General features: G+C 48.9%; 1 protein-coding gene across 1 annotated transcript in view; it reads right to left on the reverse strand.

Annotated features, from left to right (window-relative positions):
• The window catches only part of ROCK1 (Rho associated coiled-coil containing protein kinase 1), a 2273505-nt gene that overhangs the window by 1436552 nt on the left and 812110 nt on the right, over positions 1–24843 (reverse strand). The window contains exon 10 of the mRNA XM_086965620.1: positions 13814–13973. Within this exon, the coding sequence (XP_086821746.1) occupies positions 13814–13973 (160 nt within the window). The remainder of the gene's footprint in view (positions 1–13813; positions 13974–24843) is intronic.

The following is a 24843-nucleotide window of genomic DNA, read 5'->3' on the forward strand; positions in this document are numbered from 1 at the left end:
CTCCCACCGGATGTGGTGGATGTTATTTTATCATCCAGGAGACACTCCACCAAATCTATTTTTGTGAAATAGTGTGGAGAGAGGTCCAGTTATCCTTTGAAGGCCCCTTTGACTGATGTGCTAAGTTTTTCTCTTTCTTTGGCTCAGCAGGGTTGTGGTGTTGGTACAGTTAAGTGATATTTGTCAGCTTTGTTGGCTTTTCTTTGTTTGCTGGGCCAGACGTCTTTGTTTAAACTCCAGTTGTTATGAGGTTCATTTAGGGCTTAACCAATAAGTTTTCTCACACGCCCTTTATTATGCCTCAGTGGGATTCTTACATTTCTGTTGGGTTCTCCTTTTGAGCCTCTTCATAGTTGCCCTTTGAGGCTTCTTTCTTTCAAGACGGTCTTTTGATCGCTATTACCTTGGCCAAGAGGGTAAGTGAGCTTCAGGCTCTTAGTTCAAAACCTCAGTTTTTAACCATTCATGCAGAAACGATGGTTCTCAGTATCAGGGCTGCTTTCCTGCCTAAGGTGGTTAATTCCTTTCCATTTAGGTCAGTCTGTACCTTACCTACCTTCTATCCTCCCCCTCACCCTTCCAAGGAGGAGGAGAGACTTCATTGCCGAACCTTAAGAGAACGGTCAGTTTTTAACTGGACAGGACCAGGTAACTAAGGCTGGATGATCAGCTCTTTGTGGGCTTTCTTGGATGGATGAAAGGAAAAGCTGTCCACAAATGAACACTCTCCAGGTGGATCATCTTGTGTATCAAGATCTGCTACGCCCTAGGCAAGGAGGAGGCCGGAAGGTATTAGAGCTCATTCCACTAAAGCCAAGTCTTCTACTACTGCTTTGGCTAGAGGTGTTCCTGTTGATATTTGTAAGGCAGCAACTTGGGCCTCCCTCAAAACCTTTGCGAAGCATTACTGCTTGGATTCTGAGGTTAGGAAGGATAGCCATTTTGCATGTTCTGTTCTGCAAGATTTTTTGGTATAGTCAGGTGGACACCCTCCTCCGGGAGAGGTATGGCTTGGGGATTCAATTCAAAAGGTGAGGAATCCACATGCAGATGTATCCATCAGAAGAACAAGTTACTTACCTTCGGTAACGCTTTTTCTGGTGGTTACAGTATCTGCCTGTGGATTCCTCACTGACCCACCTGCCTCCCCAATATCCTCCTGTTTATACTGAAAAAGATATATTTGTTTGACATGAATGTTTTTAATATGTCACTTTTCATGCATTCAGTTTGCTGCTGGGAAGTACTTTGCTTATTGGCTTTTCCTTTCTACTTTTGTATATACTATATGTATTTGTATATATATGTAATATGTGACATCATCAGCAGTGGATTGCCGCCACGCGAGTTACACTTAGTACAACTAACTATAACGGAGGAATTTCAATGGCTTTGTACGAGTGAAATGTCCAGCTAACTATAACCCCCTAAAACCTATGGTTATAACATATCTGAAACCTATGGTTTTTTCAGTGAATTTTGAAGGTTTTTTAAATGACAATTTTTAAATGTATTAATTGCTATATTTATTTGATACCGATTTACTACATTTTTTTAAACTTTATTTTTTGATATTTTATTTTTTAAATCACATTATAATTACATTATACATTACATTACAAAATATACTTTCTCAGAACGAATTACTTTAGTTTAAATACTTTGCAAATAGGCAATACACTTAAGTACAGTAGTACAGTTGTTGCAATGGGCAACACAATTTCAAACAATGCAACATTGAGATCAACGGGATATTTCTATTTAACCCCTTCCATGCTCATGACGGAACGGTTCCGTCATGAGCATCGGTCGAGCTGCGCTTATGACGGAACTGTTCGTCATGACCACGCCCGTTTCTACTAGAGCTCAGCACCAGGGGGGAATCGGCGCCGCACAGAAGGGGTTAAATGCCATTAGTTAATTTATGGATTACTTTTCTAACCACAGAACTGGATCCTAGATTCAGTTTTGGGACATCTCCAGTAAACAGTTGAGTAAAAGCGTTTCGGTTACATAAGTGATTTTTAAGGAATATTATTGTATTTTAAAAGTTGACAAACTTTTTCACATAGAATCACCAATGTTATCCTATGGGAGGAAATTCACTTAGCAGGTAAGTAGTGTTATCATTACTTTTTCTTACTCAGTGGTGGATCTTGGATCCAGCAGTGGTGCATCTCATGTAAACTGTTGAAATAATCATACAGGTGATTTTTAAGGAATATATGTAGTTTGGGAAAATAGACACTTGGAAACTTTTCTGGTGAAAACCAGACAATGGATTCCTATGGAAGGAATAACAAATTACTGGCAAGTACGGTTAGAATTACTTTTCAGGGTTAGTGCTGGGCTAAAAGATGCAGCACTGGGTTCTCTACTGATAACAGGTAAGTAAATCGGAATTCATTGTTCGGATGATTTTAGGTGAACACACTTAGAAACTTTTTCGGCAAAAAGCAGGCAATGATATCCTATGGAAGGAAATTCAAGTTACTGGTAAGTACGGTTACAATTACTTTTCAGGATCAGTACTGGGCTCAAAGATGCAGCAATGAGGTCTCTCCTGATAACAGGTGAGTAAATCTGAATTCGTAGTTCGGCTGATTTTACTTTGGTCCACTATATATAGAGCCACTTTCCTACACCATCCCCTCCTTCACCACTGTGTAAACGCGCCCTGTGTCAGTTCTAATTTTGGACATTAAATCCCCTTGAATCTTGAGGGTCCCTGGGGTCCAAGTAGACCACCAGGTACCTCCAGTAAGCGCCATAGAGCTGCGTTGCAGAGAGGTGTAAAAAGGGGCACTGCCTGGGCCACCTCTCTGTAACACAGCTCCCTGGCGCATACTGGAGTAACCTGGTGGGCTAGTTGGCCCCCAGAAACCCTCAAGATTGAAGAGGAATTAATTCCACAACTTAAAACGCACCACAGGGCGCGTTTGCACAAAGGGGAAGGAAGGGTGTGGGGCCCGAGGTGACATGTCTGCAAACACGCCCTGTGGCGCGTTTTAAGTTGGAGAATTAATTCCTTCTCAATCCTGGGGTCCCCTGGGGGCCAACTAGCCCACCAGGTATCTCCAGTATGCGCCAGGGATGTGCAAGGGGGGGGCATGGCCTCGGGCGCGATCCCTTTTTAAAAAAATAGATAAATTAAGAAGGCGGGCTGAGTTTTCTAATTTATTGGCCCTGGGGACCCCATCCCCCAGGGCCTGCCCTCAATTTTTTTTTTAAACGTAAAAATCGGGAAGGGGGCCGCGTGGCCCCCCCCCCCCCCCCCCCCCCCCCTCCCGAGGCTATATTCTGCCCCGGGGACCCCATTCCCCCCATGGCCCTTTTTCTTAATTATAATTTTTTTGGAGGGGGGCTGCCTTGACCCCCCCCCCCCCCGCTGTGGCCACTTATGGCCCCGGGGACCCCATCCCCCGGAGCCGGCCTTTGTGTTAAATGTATTTATTTTATTTTTTTTTCAATTGGAGGAGGCCTCTCCGATGTGGCCGTGGGGGGGGTCCCCAATCCCCGCACGGTCGGAGCTGGCTCGCCGCGTCCTGAGGGAGCCGGCATTCCTTTTGCTAACATGCAGCTCCCCCTGTGGAAAAGCAATCTGCTTTGCTATTTGGAAGAGAGAGCAGGTTTCCTGCTCTCTCTTCCAAATAGGAAGGCAGTTTGCAATGACAGGATGGGAGCCGCGAGGCTCCCGCCCTGTCTTTCCAAACTATAGTGTCCCGGGGTGGGCACCCCGGGACACCCTGGGGGGTGGCAGTCCCCAGGGCTCGACAAGGCTCCAGGAGGGGGGGGCCACGCGGCCCCCTCCCATATTTTACAAAGCCCCAGGGGGTGGTGGTCCCGGGGCTGGGGGGTCAGTCACAGACCCCGCAATTTGAATCTTTAGTGCCCCAGGGAGGTGGCGGTCCCTGAGGCGTGTGGGGGGGCTCGAGCCCCCCCACACAGGGTATTTTAAAAAAAAAAAAAGCCCCGGGTGTGGTGGTCCCCGGGGGGTGCGTGAATCCCCTGCAACTAATATTAAGAAGCCCCGGGGGGTGGTTGTCCCAGGGGCTGGGGGGGCCTAAGATCCCCCCACCTAATTTTAAGAAGCCACAGGGGTGGCGGACCCCGGGTCTTGGCTGGCCTGAGAGCCCATCACCCAATTTAAAGAAGCCCCCATCTCTATTATGATAAAGCCCCGGGAGTGGCGGTCCCTGGGGCAGTGTGGGGGTGATTGGGCGCCTCCACACTTTTTTTGATGATGCCCCCTGGATTTGGGCCCCGCAGGGCTAATTTGCATTGAAGCTTCTTGATCGACAGGATCCGCGCACCCAGCTCAGATTTTGCGATTTAAAAAAAAAATGTAAAAACATTTGGGGCCTTAGGGGTCCTTGTGGGACCCCCTGAGCAGACCTAGGTTTCTAGCCTGCCCCCTTTTCGCGTTTTGCACGTTTTTTTTTCTTTAGGTTCCCTATGTCTCAGTTCTACCAAGGCACAAGATGGCTGCCAACACTTCCTGATTTGGATTGTTGACAGCCAATTAGAATACAGCTTGTGCGCGGATCCTGCGCGACCATAGATATATATATATATATATATGTATATGTGATTTTGATTTTCTCAGGAACTACTGAACAGATTTACACCTTTTAAGTAAAAGGCACGAGTCTGAGCCAAGGTCTACCTTCATGCTAAATTTGGTGTAATTCCGTTCAGCAGTTCGTCCTGTAGCCGCGATGAACGGTTCCTTTGGAAAATTGTATGGGGAAAACATGTTTTGGGACCCCCCTTTTTTCTCTGCCCCTGCTTAACGAATCACCCCGAGACGTTCAGGATAGGAGCGGACCGGAGGGCCCCACCATTTTTGAAAATTTCGCAAAGATTCGTCAACCGGCACCAAAGGTATTCCAAATAAAATGTTGCGGATTTCCTATGGATAATAGGTCCTAACTATAACTACTTACTGGTGACTGCCAGTAGGTAATTTATATATATATATAAATATATATATCCGCGCTGTGGAGGGCCCGGGTGCTTGTGTGACCCCTATCCTTGCCGTATTGCGCCTGCAAAATACCCCCACCCTTCCAAGCAGCCTGAAAGCGTAGGGGGGTGCGGGGTGGGTTTGAAAGCCGCGTGGCTCTGCTGTTGACCCCCGGACATCCCGTTCCGTCTGAAGGCCCTTGCTGTGGCTGTGCGGGAAAGAGGCCGCATGAGCCTAATGTGTCCCACGGTTGGCAGCTCCCTCTGCGTGACGCACAGGTCCTGAGCCCAACAGCGTGTCCACACAGATTAGAGGCGAGCAGCTGGGGCAGACTTCCAAGCGGGCATCGCCACGCAGTGTGAAGGGGGGTGGGGGGGGGGAAGGGCGAGGGTGAGGACTGCCCCCGGCCCCATTGCTTGCAGTCTCTTCAGCATGGAAGAACAGCTCTCACAGAATGTTGACAGAGAAATACTTTCCTTTTTGCAAGCAGACACACAAGGATATATTTCAGTAAAATGTTTCCTTTTTGCAAGCAGCCACACGAGGATGGATTTCTCACAATAATGTGTTAAAAGAAACAGGCAACCGCCAGTCCCTCCCACTAACCTAACTTGCCAGCCACCGAGGCCGCCGGCCGCAGTCCGTGTCCTGGGTTCTGTGTGTGTGTGTGTGTGTGTGTGTAGGGGGGGGGGGGGCTCTGTGTGTGTGTGTGTGTGTGTGCAGGGGGGGTTGTGTGTGTGGGAGGGGGCTCTGTGTGTGTGTGGGGCTCTGCGTGAGTGTATGCATGTGTGTGGGGCTCTGCGTGTGTATGCATGTGTCTGGGGCTCTGCGTGTGTATGCATGTGTCTGGGGCTCTGTGTGTGTATGCGTGGGGCTCTGTGTGTGTGTGTGTATGCGTGGGGCTCTGTGTGCGTGGGGCTCTGTGTGCGTGGGGCTCTGTGTGCGTGGGGCTCTGTGTGCGTGGGGCTCTGTGTGCGTGGGGCTCTGTGTGCGTGGGGCTCTGTGCGCGTGGGGCTCTGTGCGCGTGGGGCTCTGTGTGCGTGGGGCTCTGTGTGTGTGGGGCTCTGTGTGTGTGGGGCTCTGTGTGTGTGTGAGTGTGCAATAGGTCTCGCATTTGCGAGAAATTAAGCTATTGGCATTGTAAATGACAATGTCATTTATTTATCGGTTTTCAAAACTAACACATAAATAAAATTTTTGTAATTACAAGGCCTATTGCACTAACTTTTGCAAATACGAGACTGTTGCATTGTAGATGCTTGTTTTAAGGAGGCAAAGGATGTTGGAGTATTACCGGCCTCCGTTCGAGAGGCGGTCATTATTCCATTGCTGAAGCCTGGGAAGGACTCCTCTGATAAAACAGCTTATCGCCCCTTATCCATGCTTACATCCGATTATAAAATTCTGAGTAGGATCCTCGCAACTCGGCTCCTCCCATATACGGTGCAATTGGTCCATCGAGATCAAGCAGGATTTATACCAACCCGGTATACAGCCACCAATGTGCCTACTGTCTTGCTACCTCTGCGGCCGTCCTGTCGGTGGATATCGAAAAGGCGTTTGACAGCCTAGAATGGCCATACCTGTTCCACGTTATGCGGACATTTGGTCTTCGGGATGCTTTTGTGGGATGGACCTAAATTCTCTACAGATCGGCGACGGCTCTGGTTCGGGCGGGGACTATGGTTTCATCCTCTTGTCCAGTAGGGCTAGGAATGAGACAGGGGTGCCCGCTTTCTCCTTTGTTATTTACATTGGCCATTGAGCCATTAGCAGCACATGCCAGATTGAGACGGAATCATCTCAGGCTAGATCTATGTGGACGTGCAGTATATTTCACTCTATGCCGACGATTTACTTATGTTTCTGGTTAATACATAGGAGGCTCTGGATGGTGGTTCACGAATTTGGCAGGGTTTCGGGGCTTGTGGTGAATTGGGTGAAGACTTGCCTGTTTCCAGTGACCCCATCGGGTGCTGGCCCCACCCATGTCAAAGGTATTCGGTGGGAGTCCCACTGTTTGCACTATCTCGGAACCAACATCTATCATGCATCTGATGACCTGTTAGAAGGGAATATAGGCAGAGATGTGTGAGGGCTTAGGGATAGCTTAACATTTTGGAGTACTTTGCCTCTTTCTGTGGCCGGACGGGTAGCCTTATTAAAGATGGTAGCGCTCCCCCGGATGTTGGATTATTTTAGGACACTGCTGATTTGGATCCAGAGACCCATTTGTAGACAGCTCCGCTCAATGTTCGGGGGGTTTGTGTAGGGGGAACAGTAGGTAAACAAGGTGAAGGCAGGGCGGACTTAAAGTTCTGATGTACGGCTTACGTAAAGAGACAGTACCAATGTAGTAGGATGCACAGTCTTGGAAATGGGGGATAACGCACGGAGGAACCCTCTCCAATGCACTAACTGTTTACAGGCTCTGCCCAGACTGTGTTGGCAACCTATAGCACCCCCCCAGGGACTATAGGGAAAAGCCTTTGATGAAAAATCATCCCTCGGTCAAGTGCCTACTTCTTAATTCATTGAAAAGGACTCCCCCGACCTACTTTTCTTTACCGAAACCTGGCTCCAGGACTCGGATGCCGCTATCCTTAATCTTACCTTTCCTCCGGAATATACGGTCTTCACACTGAATCGCGCCACGAGAGGAGGTGGCATCGCCATGGCAGTAAAATCGTGCTTCCCCGCGGAATGGAAAGCCCTCGGGTTGCCTGCCTGTGAGAGTGCCCTTTTTAAAGTGGCCTTCAGTCATCATTTCACGCTTAGGGGTATCCTTAGTTACCGTCCTCCAGGCAACGACACAGTCTTCAAGACCGCCCTTGCCGATATGGTAAGTTCTCTAGCGCCCAGCTGTGCGAATTTTAACATCACTGGCGACCTTAACATTCATTTTGATCGCATGTCGTCCACAGCCATAGACACCTTGCTTGCGGATCTTAAAGCACTGCAACTTGTCCAACTTGTCACACTCCCCACTCATATTGGGAGACACATTCTTGATCCCTTCTTTACCACTCTTGAGAGGGCGAAGGTGTCCAACCCGATCCCGGTTGGCTGGACTGACCATCTGCTGGTGGAAGTTTTCTGTCACATTGACGATATGCCATTCAAATCTGTGGATAGGCTGATTCTTAAAAGACACTGGCACAAGCTTAAACTTGAGGAGTTTTACAGGTTACTGGAGCAGAAAGCCCTGAGCCCCTTTCTGAATGTGGAACGAGGTTTCAAACTGTTTTGCAAATGGATTTCGGATGCCCTTGACTCCCTTATACCAATGTGCTGGTCGAAATGTCATTCCAAGGTACCTAGCCCGTGGTACAACGACTCTCTTGCCGAGCTTAAAAAAATCTGCCGGAAAGCTGAGAGGGAATGGATGAAGTCTTACGATCTCAGCCTGAAATCCTCTTATTTTGCCAAACTTAAGACCTATCAAAGGGCAATTTGCAGAACTCGTGCCGCATTCTATGCCCAGGAATTCCAAACCAGTACCAACCCCTCAAAATTAATTTTCAAGGTCCTTAAAGACCTTATGAATAAAAGAGCCACTTCGGCAGAAATCTGCACCGACTCACTGCGAGAGTCTGGCATCCTTCTTTCTAGAGAAAGTGCAGGTTATCTACCGAGGATTTGACCTGTCTATGCTCGATCCAGAGCCAACTGACCCTAACCTCTTGGGCTATGAGACTCTGACCTCCTTGCCTGATTTGTCTATGGAGGCTTTTGACAAACTGAGCCTCAGGATTAAATCAGGCTCCCCTTTGGATCCGCTGAAGCCAGCTCAAATTAGGATTCTTTCCCCCTTGTGTCGTGTCCCGATACTTTCCTTGATCAACCTGTCGTTGTCAACCGGAATGGTCCCCTCCTCGTGGAAGCAGGTGGTTGTCACCCCAGTTCTGAAGAAGGCAAATTCAGACCCGTTCCTGCCTGAGAACTACCGCCCCATATCTCTTCTTCCCTGGACTGCCAAAGTCACTGAGGCCCATGTAAATTCCATCCTGTCTGATCGTCTTTCTCGTAACCATATATTAGACCCGAGTTAGAATGGCTTCCGGCCGGGAACCAGCACCGAGACTGCTCTGCTCTACATGACCGAGCATCTGCGTGTGGTGCTAGACTCCGGGCGGACGGCGGCGCTCTTTTTATTAGATCTGAGCGCCGCATTCGATACTGTGTCCCACCGTGTTTTAATTCAGCGCCTAGAGGAAGCAAGAGTAGCAGGGACTGCTCTTCAGTAGTTCCGCTCTTTGATCTCTGATCGATCCTTTAAGGTGGCTATACCACCCTGCCAGTCCACCTTCCATCCTTTGGATCTGGGGGTTCCACAGGGCTCCTCGTTGAGCCCGACCTTGTTCAACCTCTACGTGAAACCGCTAGCTGCGATCGTCAAACAGTGGGGTTTGACGATGACCTCATATGCAGACGATACGCAGCTGGCGGTGACACTGAGTGGAGACCCTGAAGTGGATGCCCCCAGATTCCGAGCTGGACTTGAGGCAATGGCAAATTGGTTGAGAACCAACTGCTTACAACTGAACGCCAAATAAACCGAAGTCATGGTTTTGGGGAAACATGCGGAGCTTTGGGGAGATCAGTGGTGGCCTCCAGAATTGGGCGTCACTCCTGTCCCAGCTTCCGAAGTAAAGAACTTAGGGGTCTGGTTGGATCCGGCGCTTACCTTTACGGGTCATACGAAGAAGGTTGCAGCCACCTGCTACGGCATCTTGCGAGGCTTAAGACCGATCCTTAAGTTTTTTGATCCCTCCACCCGGCAGCTCGTGGTTCAAGCCTCGTTTTTATCTCGGCTGGACTACGGTAGCGCGCTGCTGCTGGGGATAAACCAGGCTGAGGCATCTAGGCTACAAAGGGTACAGAACGCTGTGGCGCGGGCCATTGTTGGTCTTCCCAGGCATTGCTCTGTTTCCAGCACTATTTCCGCCCTTCACTGGCTGCCGGTCAGACAAAGAATTAAGTTTAAGCCGCTTTGTTTGGCCTTTAAAATCATGAAGCTCTCCTCGCCGCCTGCACTTGCTAACTTGCTCATCCCCTATGTTCCTTCGAGGTCCTTGAGATCGGAGGCTCTTCATCTCGCGGTCTGCCCCCATTTTGAACTCAGCAGGATGGGTGGCCGCTCCTACCGAGTGCTTGCCGCTGGTTTGTGGAACTCACTCCCGGTGCAGATTCGAGCTCTGGACAATCTGTCCGCCTTTAGGCGTGCTATCAAAACTTTCCTGTTTTCTGTACTTGGTTAGCCGTCTTTTTTCCTCTTCCTGCGTGTTATGTCTTAGTACCTGTTCAAGCGCCAGGACGCCCCTTTGCTGGGGCAGCTGCGCGCTGTATAAATAATACTAACATAACATAACATAATGCTAGATCATTGGTCAAACATAGCATAGAATTAGCGGATTTGATTCAGGACGCTGGAGTGACGATATCATTTATTACTGAGTCCTGGACCGATGCCGCTTCAGGTCCTGACATTGTTACCGCCACTCCGCCGGAATATGTTTGCTATACTCAAAATCGAGAAAAGAGGAAAGGTGGTGGCCTAGCTATCATTCACCACAAATCAATTAGAGGGTCCTTTCAACCTGGACCCATAGGTCTAGAGGAGACTCTTCTCTTTAATCTTACCTTATCCGATCATCAAACCCTTAGAGGCTGTCTAGTTTACAGGCCCCCAGGGACTAAAGCCCCATTTGTGGTAGCTCTGAGTAAGCTACTCGAAGTAGCAGCCTGTGCCCAAGCGTTTACACTGCTGGGGGATTTTAATTTCCACCTAGAATGCGGCTCGGATCCAGACACTCGCGATCTGATTGACCTACTGCAGGGGGTGGATCTGAAGCAATGGGTCTGTGGTCCGACTCACAAGGCAGGACATACCCTGGACGGGATTTTTTCAAATCATCCCAGCCTTAACGTATCAACAGTGCAGCCGGTCCCCTGGTCTGATCACTCAGCAGTCCATTTTAATGTTACTCTAGCCCCCCCCGTGAAATCATCCAGAGCCAGAAACGTACCAAGACAGGTTAGGAAATGAAACAACATAAATGGTGAAATGCTGGAGGGTGTATAAAAAACTTCCTTGGTGCCCCTCTCAGGAAATGTGGAGGATGCTGCCTCAGCCTACACTAATTGGCTTGAGTTAGCATGCTTACAACTGGCTCCCCCTAAAACTATTTACTCCACACGCTCAAATTCCTCCGCCCCTTGGTTCTCCGATCAGATCAGGGACCATAAAACTCTGTGTAAAAAATTGGAAAGAACTTGGCGGACAAACTATAGTGAGACAGACAAAACAATTCTCAATATTGAGCAAAGAGCCTATAAAGAAAGGATAAAACAGGCAAAACGGGCCTTTCTCACGAGACGGATTAAAGAAGCCAGCAATGCCCCGAAGGAATTATTCCGGACGGTGTCATCCCTGGCAGCCCCCAAGACCATAGAGATAACCCCCAGTCCTCTACTCTGTGATAATCTTGCCACTTTTTTCAGGGAAAAAGTGGAAAAAATCTTTTCTCCCCTAGACAGTCAAGTAAGGGCTCCTCCCTCTATCGTTGGTCCGGAGTCAGACAGCAATTCGGAAAAACTCCTGCAATTCACACAAATCAGCGAGAAGGAGGTAGTGAGCCGACTACTGAAGATAAAATCGGGCTCGCCACATGACACCTGCCCTGCTGCAATCGCCAAATTAACTCCAGCCACCATTGTAGCCGGACTCACTCCCCTCCTCAATCTCATGTTGGATAGTGGGGAATTTCCCGCAAAATGGAAACTAGCATCCATCCTACCCCTCCTAAAAAAATCCAACCTGGACATAGCCGAGATGAACAACTACCAGTCTATTGCCAGATTACCCCTTCCAGTCAAAATTATGGAAGGCACCTTAAATGCGCAGCTAAGTGCCTTTTTGAGGACAGGAGAACATCTAGATCCATCCCAACATGGTTTTCGTGCAGAACACAGCACGGAATCCGCCCTGATCAAGTACGTGGAAGACATTAGAAGAGTGATGGACGCAGGAGGCAGAGCCGCCCTGATCTTGTTGGATCTTTCCGCGGCCTTCGACACGGTCCATCACAAGTTGTTGATGGACCGGTTGAGGGCCTGCGGAATTCAAGGAAAGGCATTGAAGATCCTACAGGCCTTCCTTTCCAATATAACTCAGACTGTGGCCCTGGGGGACTTTGAATCGCGTCCTTTTGTGCTTCCGTGTGGAGTCCCCCAGGGGTCCTCACTGAGCCCGACCCTTTTTAATGTGTACGTCTCTACCCTAGCGCCGGTCATTCGATCCTTTGGTTTTAACCTCACAGCATACGCAGATGACACGCAGATAGTGGTGTCACTGATGCCGGGCGAAATAGATAGCACAGCAGATAGGTTTAGAGGCTGTATGCGAGAGGTGGGCAACTGGATGGCACAAAACTGTCTCATGCTCAACTCTACAAAGACAGACGTGTTACTCTTTGCTTCCAAGGATAATTCCTGGTCCCCTAGATGGTGGCCAGAAGAAATGGGATCCCTCCCCGCCCCAGTGGCAAAGGTTAAAAATGTAGGTATACTGGTGGACGATTCATTATCCTTTAAACCACAGATTAATGCAACTGTCGTTACTGGACTTGTTCTCTCACGTCTGGACTATTGTAACAGCCTCATGCTGAACGCCCAACAGGGCCTACTAAACAAGCTCCAGATCCTGCAGAACGCAGCCGCTCGTCGGATCACTGACACCCCTAATTTTGCCTCGGTAGCTCAGGATCTGGTGAAACTCCACTGGCTGCCAGTCTGAAAAAGAATAGTCTTCAAAGCACTCTGCGTGGTCTTCAAGGCTCTGCACGACCTTGGCCCTCGGTGCATGAAGCTGCTCTTCCACTGGCATAAGCCAGCAAGAAACTTAAGATCCGGAGAGCAGGCGCTGGTATCAGTCCCTAGAGTCAAGAAAGCGAGATGGAGGGGCAGTAGCTTTTCCCTAGGCGCGGCAGCTGCTTGGAACAGATTACCACTCAATCTCAGACAGTCGTCGGACCTGCTATCTTTCAGAAGAGCGCTTAAGACCTGGCTCTTTACTCACTAAAGCTCCCTACCCACATACACTGGTTCAATCACGTTAACGCCAGGACACCTCCGGGTAACAGTGCGCTCTATAAATGTGAAAAATAAATAAATAAAGGCAACCACAGCCGAATGTACGAGAATCTCAGGGTGCAGTTTGTCAAGCACAGGCATCAACCCAAAGAAAAACATTAAAATTAGAGACATAGAATAACTTTCAGACCAGTTGCTGGAATGACAACAATGCTAGGGATAAGAAGGCACCCATAGTGTTGCTTTTATGTTTACACTGGTGAAATTTTTCCTTATGAACTCACCTAATGGAGAGCTGAAGTGGGAACACTCCTGCACATTCCAAGTGTGAGATATGAAGTGCCTGATTTTCCTCACTGTCATCACACTGGATTGCAAGAGGCCAGAATTCTTACAGGAACCAGTGTTGTACCGGAGGCCTTGCCCCCAAAGGCAAACACTGTGAAAATTCAAGATCGATGACTGATTGAGGCAACTACAACTAGCATAAACCCAGACACTTTGCAGGATCCACTTCATAGAGTGGAAATAAGGAGCAGACATAAATACACCAGGTGGTGTCTAACATCATGCCACATCCAGAGGAGGGACATGAATCTGATCCAAAGTCATGTGACACCAGTTGGAGGCACTTGAATCTACTGCACAAGATTCCAGATCCAATTTGTGCCCGGAAGAGTTTTAAAAGTAAGGACTCTTTAGATAGACGTGTCCAGCAGAAAAATGAATTAGAGTCTAGTTCTGCATACTTACTGGCGATTGCTATAGTACGTGAATCCTACAAAAGGTAGCTGGTTACCAACAAAAGCTTTCGGGATAGGAAATGTTTCTTCTTCTCCTTTGTCCTCTTCCAAGTCATCAAAGTTACTGGTGTCAACATCGCTGCTTAAATCAGGCACAACCGGCGCTACAGCTAGAAACAAAAGAAATGTATTAACAATCTGCTTTTTCACCCACAGTATCTTTCCCTCTCTAAAATTGCTGGTCTTAGAATTACATTCTATGAACAAATAGGATCCAAAAATTAGAATAAAATAACTAAATGGCGATACAAGTATCTATAGATATGCCAAACAAAACCCCTATGATTGTCGCGGCATCAACTATTTAAGTTTTATTTGATAACATGCATTGGCAAAGAAAACTGGGTTGGCTTTAATGCGCTTTGTATTTCAAAGCCAAGGCACAGATCTAAGAGGGAGAAGCAGAACGCACGCAAAAAGGCAAGACAAACAATATGCATTTGTGTTTACTTGGTTTAACATACTATACAGTTTTGAATCCATGTCAAATGGCTATTCTAATTCTAGTATGGAGAGGTTGATCAGGCTTAGAAAGAATATTCAGTTTCACTGCTCTCAGATGTGGCCAGACAGGACTCCCCAAAAAGATAAATAATTTACTGTCTACTTATTCGCATCCCATTTCGTTAGCCAAGGCAGCAGAAACATGTACTTGCAGTGGCAAAATAAAAAAACAAAAAATACTTGCATACCTACTCGGCACTGAAATTTTATATAAACTAACATTTTAATCAGGATATCAAGCGGTACAAAAACTCTAAATATAGCATTAAGCACGCCTACATTATTGAAACTAACTGTGTAGGACTGCTTCTCCCACTGCAGAGCTGACTGTCACATCCAAATCCAGGGACTAGTGCTTGGTGACCGTGTGCTTTGTTTTCCATGTGGCAGCATACCATATGCCTTCTTAAGGCTCTCCAGTATAAAGTGCAGCTGCTATCGCCATGCTTCTGGTGTAGTGCATGTTTATTCTGAGCTGGAGCGGAGGCTTTGCTTCCATGTGACAAAATGTGATGCAGACAGCCAATGGGCAATCCCTTGTTTGGATAACAGGTGGCTCTTCCTGGATGTCCTAAGGATCCCTTTGTGTGGGCGACTGAGCCCAACAGGTATCTTGGGATATGGCTGAGTAGGGACATCGATGAACTCAATATTGGCCGCGCGATACACTGGTTGGAGTCCAAAATTCCTCTCTGAAATCGTTTGCCACTCTCTCTGGCCGGTTGCATAGCCATTGCTAAGATTGTGGTGCTGCCGAAGTTTCTATATTTATTAGCCAATATCCCTATCCCCCTCACCCATCATTTTTTTCATAAACTTCGCTATTTGGTGATCTCTCTGATCTGGGGCGGCTGGCAACCCAGGATTGCTTATATTATCTTGACGCTTCCCATGTCGTGCGGGGGTCTTGGCGCCCCCGATTTCAAACTATATGCGCCCAGGCCAGTTTCCTTCACTCCTGGCTTCATCCCACCCCATTTCAGCCTCACGTTGCAGTTGAAGCTGACTTCGCCACTCCATGGCCGCTCACTACAACCTTGTTTGCCCCGGCGAGGACACCAAGTGCTGAGATTGAGACGGTTGAGACCCTACGATGGGCTTGGGAGGGGCTCCGGAAATGCTTAGGTCCGGACATGCTTTCTGCGGCTGCAATGCCCATCGCTCATCACCCGGCTTTTTTCCCCTCTCCAATCTTCAGTGATAGTGAAGCACGCCACTCGTCTTGGGCTCTCCATTGTGTCTGATCTCTACCCTTGGAACACATTTTATACACTCGCTGCTGACTCTGGCCCCATGGACACTTTGCTTTATTATCAACTCCGGGCGGTCTGTAAGAAGCTTCACCCCACGTTTCCCCAGCCTCCCCCCTCGATGGCCGAATTCAATCGCCTCCACACGCCCCCCTCCTCGAAGAAATTGGTCTCCAAAATCTACGCTCTTACACTGGCGGCCTCTACCATCTACACTGACAGGGCACACGTGCGTGGGAGGAGCACCTAGGTATCGAAATTCCCCAGGCTAATTTGCTGTATTGAGGGCTCAGATTAAGCGCCCCTCCCCTAACTACTGGTGAAGACTTATTCTCTTTAAGTACCTACACAGGCTCTATCGGACCCCGGCGTGCCTGCATAAGATGGGACTTATTGCCAATGACAGATGCCTGCGCTGCTCTGCGCCTGATTTCTCCCACCTCGCCTGGTTGTGCCCCAAGGTTTCCGCTTACTGGTGTGAGGTCTGTGCTGTAATTTCTGAGATCACATCCTCTCTGGCCCAACCCGATCCTCTGTTTTGACTTTTAGGCTTTGTCAAACTATGTCCAGACGCCTCTCGCAGGCTGATTGGTATGCTACTTGTCCTCGCGCGGCGCAGGATTTCCATGTGTTGGGGTCAAGGCGGCCATTTGGCTGGAGAATGCCTCTTGTTGCCCCACTCTCTTGTCTGAATTCTGGGACCTAGTGCCTGCCAGATCCCGCCCACTTGAAATTTGGGGACCGCTTGTTTCCTACCTCCTCAGTCGCCATTCCCAGCACCGGGCAACCTCTCCGGCGCTCTCCGCTAGTGCTCCGCCCACAGCGGCTGGCCGTAAAGGTCACTTAGTCTCCTCCACACTGCTCCCCCATCCCCGCTGATTCTTTTATGTCTCCCCCCTTTTTTTATTTTGTCTTATATCGTATTTTTTATGGTGCTCCCTTCTTACTATTCTGGTGTTTTCCCGAGGCTGTTCATTTATACTGTTTTTTGTGGTAAATGTATGTGATGACCTTCGCCTCTCTAAGTCATATTGAAGTGCGTACTATTGTGTCATGGTGCATTTTTCTAACATTGCTGTGCTTAAACCTTAAAAGTTTGGGGGAAAAAAAAGGTACAGTACATGGCCCCTATGGTTCACAGGTCTAGGGCTTTACCAAAGCTGTACAATTTCATTAAAAACAAAAAATTGACTACGGGAGAAAAACTATATATATAGAGAGCTAAGAGAAGTGAAAGATAAGAAAAACCCATAATAGGTCAATTTAATTCATCTGATACAAAATATGAGATGTGAATTGAAAATACAAATAAAAAAATAAAATTAAAAGATTTTCTGTGTGGGCACTGCACATTGGTGCCAAGTCTATGAAAAATAAACTTTGCATATGTGAAAAAGCAGTAGTTCCCAAAATGTTTCAAAAGTCTTGTGATAATGTTATAATCAAGTATGCACATGAAAATCTGACGTTGCAAATTTAGGAATACTATGACTGGAAGTGTCAGTAAAGTCACAGATACGTGGATATCATGTAACTAGTGTAGAACTGGTATACGGATGTTAAATAGAATGCAGTGTACAGTGGCGTAACACAAAATGATGGGGACTCCTGCAGAATAAGTCTCCCGTATCTCACAGCTATTCATAGACCTTGGCCTGTAGGGTGCCACCTTGGAGTGTTGTGGGCCCCCTTGAGGGTTGGGAGTCCCCCTGCGCCGCAGGGGCTACAGGGGTCTGCGTTACTCTCCTGGCAGTGCATGTAAATATTATGAAAAGATTGAGGGTCCTCTTGGAAATTATAGTGGCAGAATCAGTCAAATCCATGTAGTCCTCCTTTAGTTGGATTGGTGTGGTCTAAAAGTAAGGGCATCATAAAAAGTAGAACATTAGGGTCCAAGAGTTGAGGAGTTTCAAGTTTATTTATATTCATGTTATAAAAGTGGTCCACATAAAATCTAAAAATTACATACATATAGATACAATAAAATTATAATTTACAATTTGACTACACAAGAGGTGAGTAGTGAGCAGATGAAGTTTAGAAAGCTTCCTTATCGAGCCTCAATGCAGATCCCTTCTATGTAGTTCCTTTTATCCTTACCTTAGGCCCATGGCTTTGTCCATCTCCCAAATCTATGCTTCATTTAAATAAGTATTCCTCATCAGAGGTACCACAGATCTGCATTGAGATTTGGTACAGAAGAAAGAACACTATTCAATCAACAATTAGGTGCTCTTCGCTGCATCTCTATCGGGCAACTCATCTAACCACAATGGGGATTTAATCCCCTTCCTCTCTTTTTGGAGAAATATATTTCTCTCAATACCTACCCCAACTGCCCATGACAGATTTTCCTCTCACATTAAATTCCTTTATCCTTTGGCATTAAATGCGTCTGTAAACCCTTGTAAACCCTTGCCTTGAGTCATTTTACTGTACAAAACACACCATTAATCCTGTGTATGGTTTGGCTTTGTTTACCATAAGGGTCCACTACTATGTACTGCCCTGAAGAGGGTGTCACGGGTATATTCTATTGATAGACCAAAACGTATACAACTCCTCCACATAATTCTTTGAAAAGCTCATATTTGATACTTTATAATTCATAATGCAGAGGCTCTACTCCCAGGCAGAATGGCTGTTACACATTTCAATGCCATTTAGATAAACCTATATATTATATTTTCTGAGACTCTGTTGTATATTAGTGTATTTTACCTACTTAGAATTGTTCATAGATTGGGATAAGATTGCTATAATAGTGCAGAAAAAAAATAAATAAAAAAACCTTTACATTGTATATTAGTATAGAAAACACTGTTGAAAAAAAAATTCTGTTGTACATTAGTATTGAAAAAAGTTTGATTTCCTTATTAGATTAACCTTTTATTTTTTTCTTAGAAGTGACACAGATTACACTTATGGTCATTAATGCATTATTGATTATTCTTAACTAACCCCCAAGTTCTATTCTTTGATTAGATCTAGTGAGCAACCTTTCGATTGTAACAATGTAATTACCTAAAAGAATTCCCTCAGGAGTTCACTTGTAGTAATCTAGTTTAGAGTTAGCCATCTCCTGTGGAATGACTGTGTTGCCTTAGTGTGTGCATAGAAATACTTTTGCATGTGATATCAAAAGTATGGTGAATGTATCTCTAAAAATGCAATTTACAATGCAAGTGACTAATGGGTTGGATCGGTATGTCCTGCTAGCCTCACGTTGACTAATTCTTTCACTACTATTGCTGTGTACAGAAAGTGACTGAGCTGTTAATATTTTATATCTGATAGAGACTACTAGCCGCAGATTCCTTCACGTAGAATTATCCCCAGGCGTGAGACTGGATCCGGAAAACTTTTTGCCACAGCATCCCAGCGCCGGGGCGGGGTGACATCATGCGACTCCGCCCAGGCGTCGCCGGCGAACGTGACGTCAGCAAGGTCACTTAAGACCCGCCCCAGCGCACCGTCAGTTTTTTCCTTTTCTGCGTGCAATGCGTATCCGGTCCTTGCTACAGGCCTTTTTCGGACCCCTTTTTTCTCCATTTGTTTTGGTGAAACAGTGTGCGAATGCCTTCGTGCTTCAAAACGTGTACGTTTTGTGGGCGTCTTATGTAGGCGATGGACCTGCACTTTATCTGTATGCGGTGTTTGGGGGAGGATCACAGCACCACTGACTGCAAGGCCTGTCAGCAGTTGAAGCCGAAGTCGCGGCAGAAGCACCACATAAAACTTCTCTCGGCGCGTCTCTCCAGGTCGTCGTCCTCCCCTCGGTCTGCTTCGGCGGACGGCTTCAGGTTCGGCAGTGGTTTTCGCCCTCGCCCTTATCGGATATCTCGTGAGCATCACTCCCCAGTGGGTAAGTGTTACAGTTTGTCCCTGGTGGTTGGTTTCCTCCCTGCTGAGGACGTGGACTCTCCACGGGTGATGCAGCCACGCGTGTCGTCCTATCCACCGTTTCCCGGTGTTGGGGCGTCGAGAGTCGGCTGGCGTCTCCCCCTCCTTCCACTCCTGGGACGTCGGCGGACCCGTCGGCGCCTTGCGCAGGGCCCTCTGCGGCACTGCTGGCGGCGGCTCCGGCCCAGACTGGTTCGGATCCAGGCTTGGAGGGTGTGGTGCTGTTGGGGTGAGGCTCCTCTGGGGCACCTTCTTCAGGCCACGACGTCTCTGCCTCGCCGCAAACTCCTGCGGGAGTCCCGGTGGTGTCGCAGGAGGTCGCTGGGGCTCGGTCACATATCCGAGCCACTCTCAGTCCTTTGACAAGGTGGTTCTGTCTTAGGCCGAGGTGATGACTCTACGGCGCAGGCAGCAGCTGGACCGTGCGGAGCCATAGGGGTGGGTGAACCCTCCTCATCCTGCTTCGGATCTAGACCGGGTGGGGACCCCTCGCCCCTCTCCGGGCCCCTCTTGTTCCTCCCCACAGGCGGCCGTCTCGATGGAGGGAGAGTTGGAGGGCAAGTCGGAGCTGGAATCGTCGATGGCACCGCCTCATGGGTTGCCGAGCGATCTACGCCTCATTCTTGGCCGCGGCTGGGGGAGGTCTTCGTGTCGCACCCCAGGCCCGTCTCATTCCCCCATGTGGGTGCCTACCTCGGTAGAGGTCAGGTCGCGCCGCTCCAGGGTCGGTTCGACTCCAGTCCCACTCCAGTCTCCGGTGCGGGGTGACTTGAAGGAACCTTGTCCGGCGACGCCGGATGGTGCCGACAAACTGACTCAGGCAGCGGACTCTACAGCTCTGCACAGCGGTTCGACTCCAGTCCCACTCCAGTCTCCGGTGCGGGGTGACTTGAAGGAACCTTGTCCGGCGACGCCGGATGGTGCCGACAAACTGACTCAGGCAGCGGACTCTACAGCTCTGCACAGGGATCGTACCGCGGATTCGTCTTCAGACCCTCCTTCTACTGAGGCAGACTGTATATTGGTGTCCTCCTCCTCGTAGACTGGTCGCCGTGTGGTGTCTTTAACCGGCATCGAAAGACAGCTCCCCGCCCTTCATGAGGCAGAGGTGTTCGTCGGATGAGTAGCAGGTCACTCATTCTTCTGCTCTTTCTGACTTCCAGGTCTGGCCCTTGCCCATCCCGCTTGGCCTCAGAAACAGCCGCCTTAGTTTGCAGTCGTCGCCCACGGAGGAGCAGCTTTCCTCGCCGCGGGGCCCTACGGAGGCGGGTGCGACCTTCGTTCACGCGGTGTCCACGGCTGTGGGCATCCTGTGCTTTGGTGACCCGGTGGCCCGCTTTCCGGCAGTCTATCAGGGCCCTGGTGGGAGAGAAATCTTACTTCCCTTTGAAGGTTCCCTCCTCTCTTCCTTGATGGGCGCTTGGAAGCTTCCTGCCTCGGGGGACCCGGTGCCTCAGCATCTTCTGCACCGGCATCTCCGGCGCCACGTGACCCGGCATGCCTTTCCCTCCAGCCCTCTGCCTCCAGTCCTCTTTTGCGGACTGCTTTTCCCTCCCTGCCGCCGCTGTTGACTCCGCCATCCTGAGAGGCCCGCTGGTTGGATTCTTGGGAGAGCAACATATTTGCCTCGACCAGCGCTGCCCTGCGGGCCCTTAACACCTTATGTGTGCTGGCTCTGGCCTCCTCCTGTTTGTGGGACTCGGATGAGTCTCTGGGATCCGCAGCGTCCCAGGAGGGTGGTCAAGTGGACTTGAGGCCTCATGCGTTGGATGGCCGGGAGCTTGCAGCGTTTATTCTCTGCTCTTGTCTGGACATCTGAGAGGTGCTGGGCCGGGCCATGGCTTCCTCTGTCGCTCTCCGTCGCCATGCTTGGCTTTGGGATGGAGTATTCCCTGAGAATATTCGGGAGCGACTCATTGACCTTCTGTTTGATGGTAGCCTGTTGTTCCATGCCCCGGCCGACTCCGCCATCCAGAGGCTCTTGAAAGGGGTCCATCCTCCTCCTCCACCTTATCCTCATCCTCCTCCGTCCCCTCCTCAGTGACTCCTGAGTCGGATTGATTCTGGGCCTTCTTAGGCCGGTTGTTCTGGCTCTGGATGGTGTTTTCTGGTCATTTGCATCCTTCCTTGGGACTATGCATCGTTGGCTGCTGGACGGCCCTTTTGTTGATTATGTGGTGTGTTGGAATTGTTGCGCAGACTTGGCCCTGAGATTAGGCCTTTTGTTTGCTTGGGCTGCTTGTCAAGGCTTCGCGGGGGTGTTTTTTTCCCTGTGGCTCTTTTATTTGTTCCTCTGCTGCAGAAGTTCTTCCAAAGAGGGTTCCCATATTTTGGGACTCATCGTACCCTAGGTGGGTGAGTGGTAGCTGTCATATGGCTTATGCATTGCAGTAGGGCTCTGGTCGCCTTTGGGTGCCTGTTCTCCATGGTGTTGATGTAGGTTGCTTTTGCTTTCTGAAGTCTTGTGCGCGGCCACTCGTGGTGGTGTGCCCAGGCATATCCTCCTCTCCCTGCTCCTGCCCTGAGGTCTGGGATGATCCTGGGTTCTCCCTTGCCGGGTGCTGCCTCCGCGGGCTGTTCTTGCTTCTGGCGGCTTTTACTGCCGGCGCTGTTCTGGCTGGCAGGTTGCTCTCCATCTGGAGTGGGTTCGCCTTCTTTTCCCTAGTTTCCTTGGGTCCTCTAGGCTTCGTCTTCCGCTCTTCCTGTCTTGGCATGGGGCGGCAGCTGGTTTGCCTTGTGGGGGGAGTGTGTGCTTCGGCCTCTCCAAACTTGCCCTTGTTTCCTATGCTGTGAGGGTGCTTCTTCAGCCTTCTTCTCCCTCCTACATCCTCTTGGCATTGGTGAGGTTCTGCTTGTGGGGGTTCCCCTTGCCCGGTAGGGACGATGTTCTACCTGGTCCACAGATCTGGTCCCCTGTGGGGGCCCTCTATTCTGTATTGGCTGTTGTGGTCCTTCCGCAGACCCTCCTTCCCAGTGGGTATTGCTAGGGTACCTATTCTACGTGAAGGAATCGGAGGCAAGTAGTCTCTATCAGATGTATTAGTTACATACCTTTGGTAACAATGTATCTGGTAGAGACGATTCTAGCTGCAGAATCCTTCAAGACCCGCCCTTCCTCCCTCCCCTACTCTGCGAGAACCCTTGGCTTGGTCTTCGATACTAGTCTCCTGTGAGTGCCTTCTTGTTCTTGATGGGTGACTCCGCCTGAGGGCGGTGAATTCCTCATTGGTTCTTTGGAGGATGGGGTTCCGGTGCTCCGGTGCCCTATTGCTCTGGCTACTCCGGGGTTTGGGGGGGGGGGGGGGGGGGGGGATTGCTTTCGATCCCTGTCCTCTCCTCACTTCCTTCCATTACTATACTCTGATTAAGGGTCATCTGGTCATATTGTGCCCTTGACTCTTGAGGTGGTTGCCCTTCTGTTGGAGTGGCTTGGATGTTTGTTGTCCCTGCCTGTGTTGGGACCGGTCCCTTTTCTTGCTAGGTTAGGGGTGGTGGGTTTCCTACGTGCACCATGTCCTTACGCATGTTCCTTGCCTCCGGGGCACAGAGGTGGGTGGTTGTCTATGTGCTGGCAGGGTAGTGGCGCAGGGCTCTGCTTCTTCTACTTCTACTTTCCCTGCCTTGGGTTCTGCGGTGTGACACTACTGTGGTGGTGGTGTTAGTCACAGTTTCTTTCCAAATGTTCTGCTTTTCGCACACTGTTCCCATGCTTCCACAGTTTTTTGTCTGGTGGTTCCGCGTTGTGGTGCGGAAAAGATCTCACAAGAAAATGGACGTAGGCGCGCTGGCATTACGCGTGTGGGCGACGCCTGGGTGGAGTCGCATGATGTCGCCCCGCCTCCGACGTGCAGGGATGCGGAGGTAAAAAGTTTTCCGGATCCAGTCTCAAGCCTGGGGATAATTCTACGTGAAGGAATCTGCGGCTAGAATCGTCTCTACCAGATACATTGTTACCGAAGGTAAGTAACTCGTACAATTGCAATTCTAACATCACATGAGAATGATGTATCATTAGTATGCCATAAAAAAAACATAAGTACAAGAAAAAAAAAGTACAGCACCAAACCAACAACGTTTTCCAAGGGTAGGCGTACACAGACTCCCTGGCGTGACTCCAAGGTGCTAGGATGACAAAGACTTCAGGGGGAAGGTTAAATCTAGTCAACTACCACGAAATTCCAGGTACCATACTTTCCTTGTTAAATCAAGGGTCACTAGGATGACTTTGGATCAGTCATTCCTGATCTTCTTCAGAACTCAGGGTATTTGAGGTAGAGGCAGAAAGACAAACAGGATTCCTGAGCTCCACTCTAGAAATGGAATGCAGTGCTGGCAGAAAGCTGTCTTGAGTACGCCAATGCATAAAAAGGCTGACATTGCGTGTTCTCTGTTGTTGTGAAAAGATAGAGCCAAGGTTCTCTGTATTCGCGGAAAAAGCATAGGCCTCCTCCAGGTGTAGCTGCAATTCATGGTCCGCTAGGCGTCGGAGGCAGAGTTTGTCTGCACCGGTGTTCAATGATTTCACCAGGTGGTGTGCCACCAGAAAAAAACCCTGGTGTTCGAGCTGCTTCCAGAGGCGTAGCGACTCCTGACACAGGGTGTACGATCCCACCCTGCCATGCTTATTGCAGTACCACATGGCAGTGGTGTAGTCCGTGAGCACCTGTGCCAGGAAGGCTTTGAACACCAAGCGGATGGCCCACCATAAGGTGATGTGGAGCAGGGCATCCACCGGACACCAGATTCCTCTGATCTCCACCTCTGCCAGATGGCTTCAACTACTCAGAAACGATAAATCGGTCACCACTGCTATCTCTGTGTAGGGTAAGGATTGGGTCTGCTGCTGACCCAATTGAGGTAAAACAGCCACCAGTGCAGACCTTATTTGCAGTCTCCTACAGGATCTAGACTTTAGTTGAAGAAATCCTCTTAAGCTGTGTGTGAGAAGTTGGCCTGCTATATGATGCTCACTAGTTCTAGTGATCACCTTGTATCAGTCCAAACAACCCTTATGGTGATTGGTTGTAAGTCAAACTTATAGACCAGCTATCCTAATGGTAGCATGGACAAAGCAGTCTTAGGCTAAACTCTTTTGGCATGTGAAGCCAGCTGTTTTACCACATATAACCCCTTGAATACCAAGTGAAAGGACACCACACAGGTTGTTATGAAAATAAACAATATATTTATTAACTAACATACACCTCTGAACTCTTTATGAGATCAGAGGGGTAAGCAAATGGCAAGACTCTTAAGAAAAATACGTTTAAGTTGCACAATTACGATGTTGCCCTAGGGGCACAACAAACCATATACTAAGTAA

Source organism: Lissotriton vulgaris, chromosome 4_1, assembly GCF_964263255.1.
Source record: "Lissotriton vulgaris chromosome 4_1, aLisVul1.2, whole genome shotgun sequence".
Lineage (NCBI taxonomy): Eukaryota > Metazoa > Chordata > Amphibia > Caudata > Salamandridae > Lissotriton > Lissotriton vulgaris.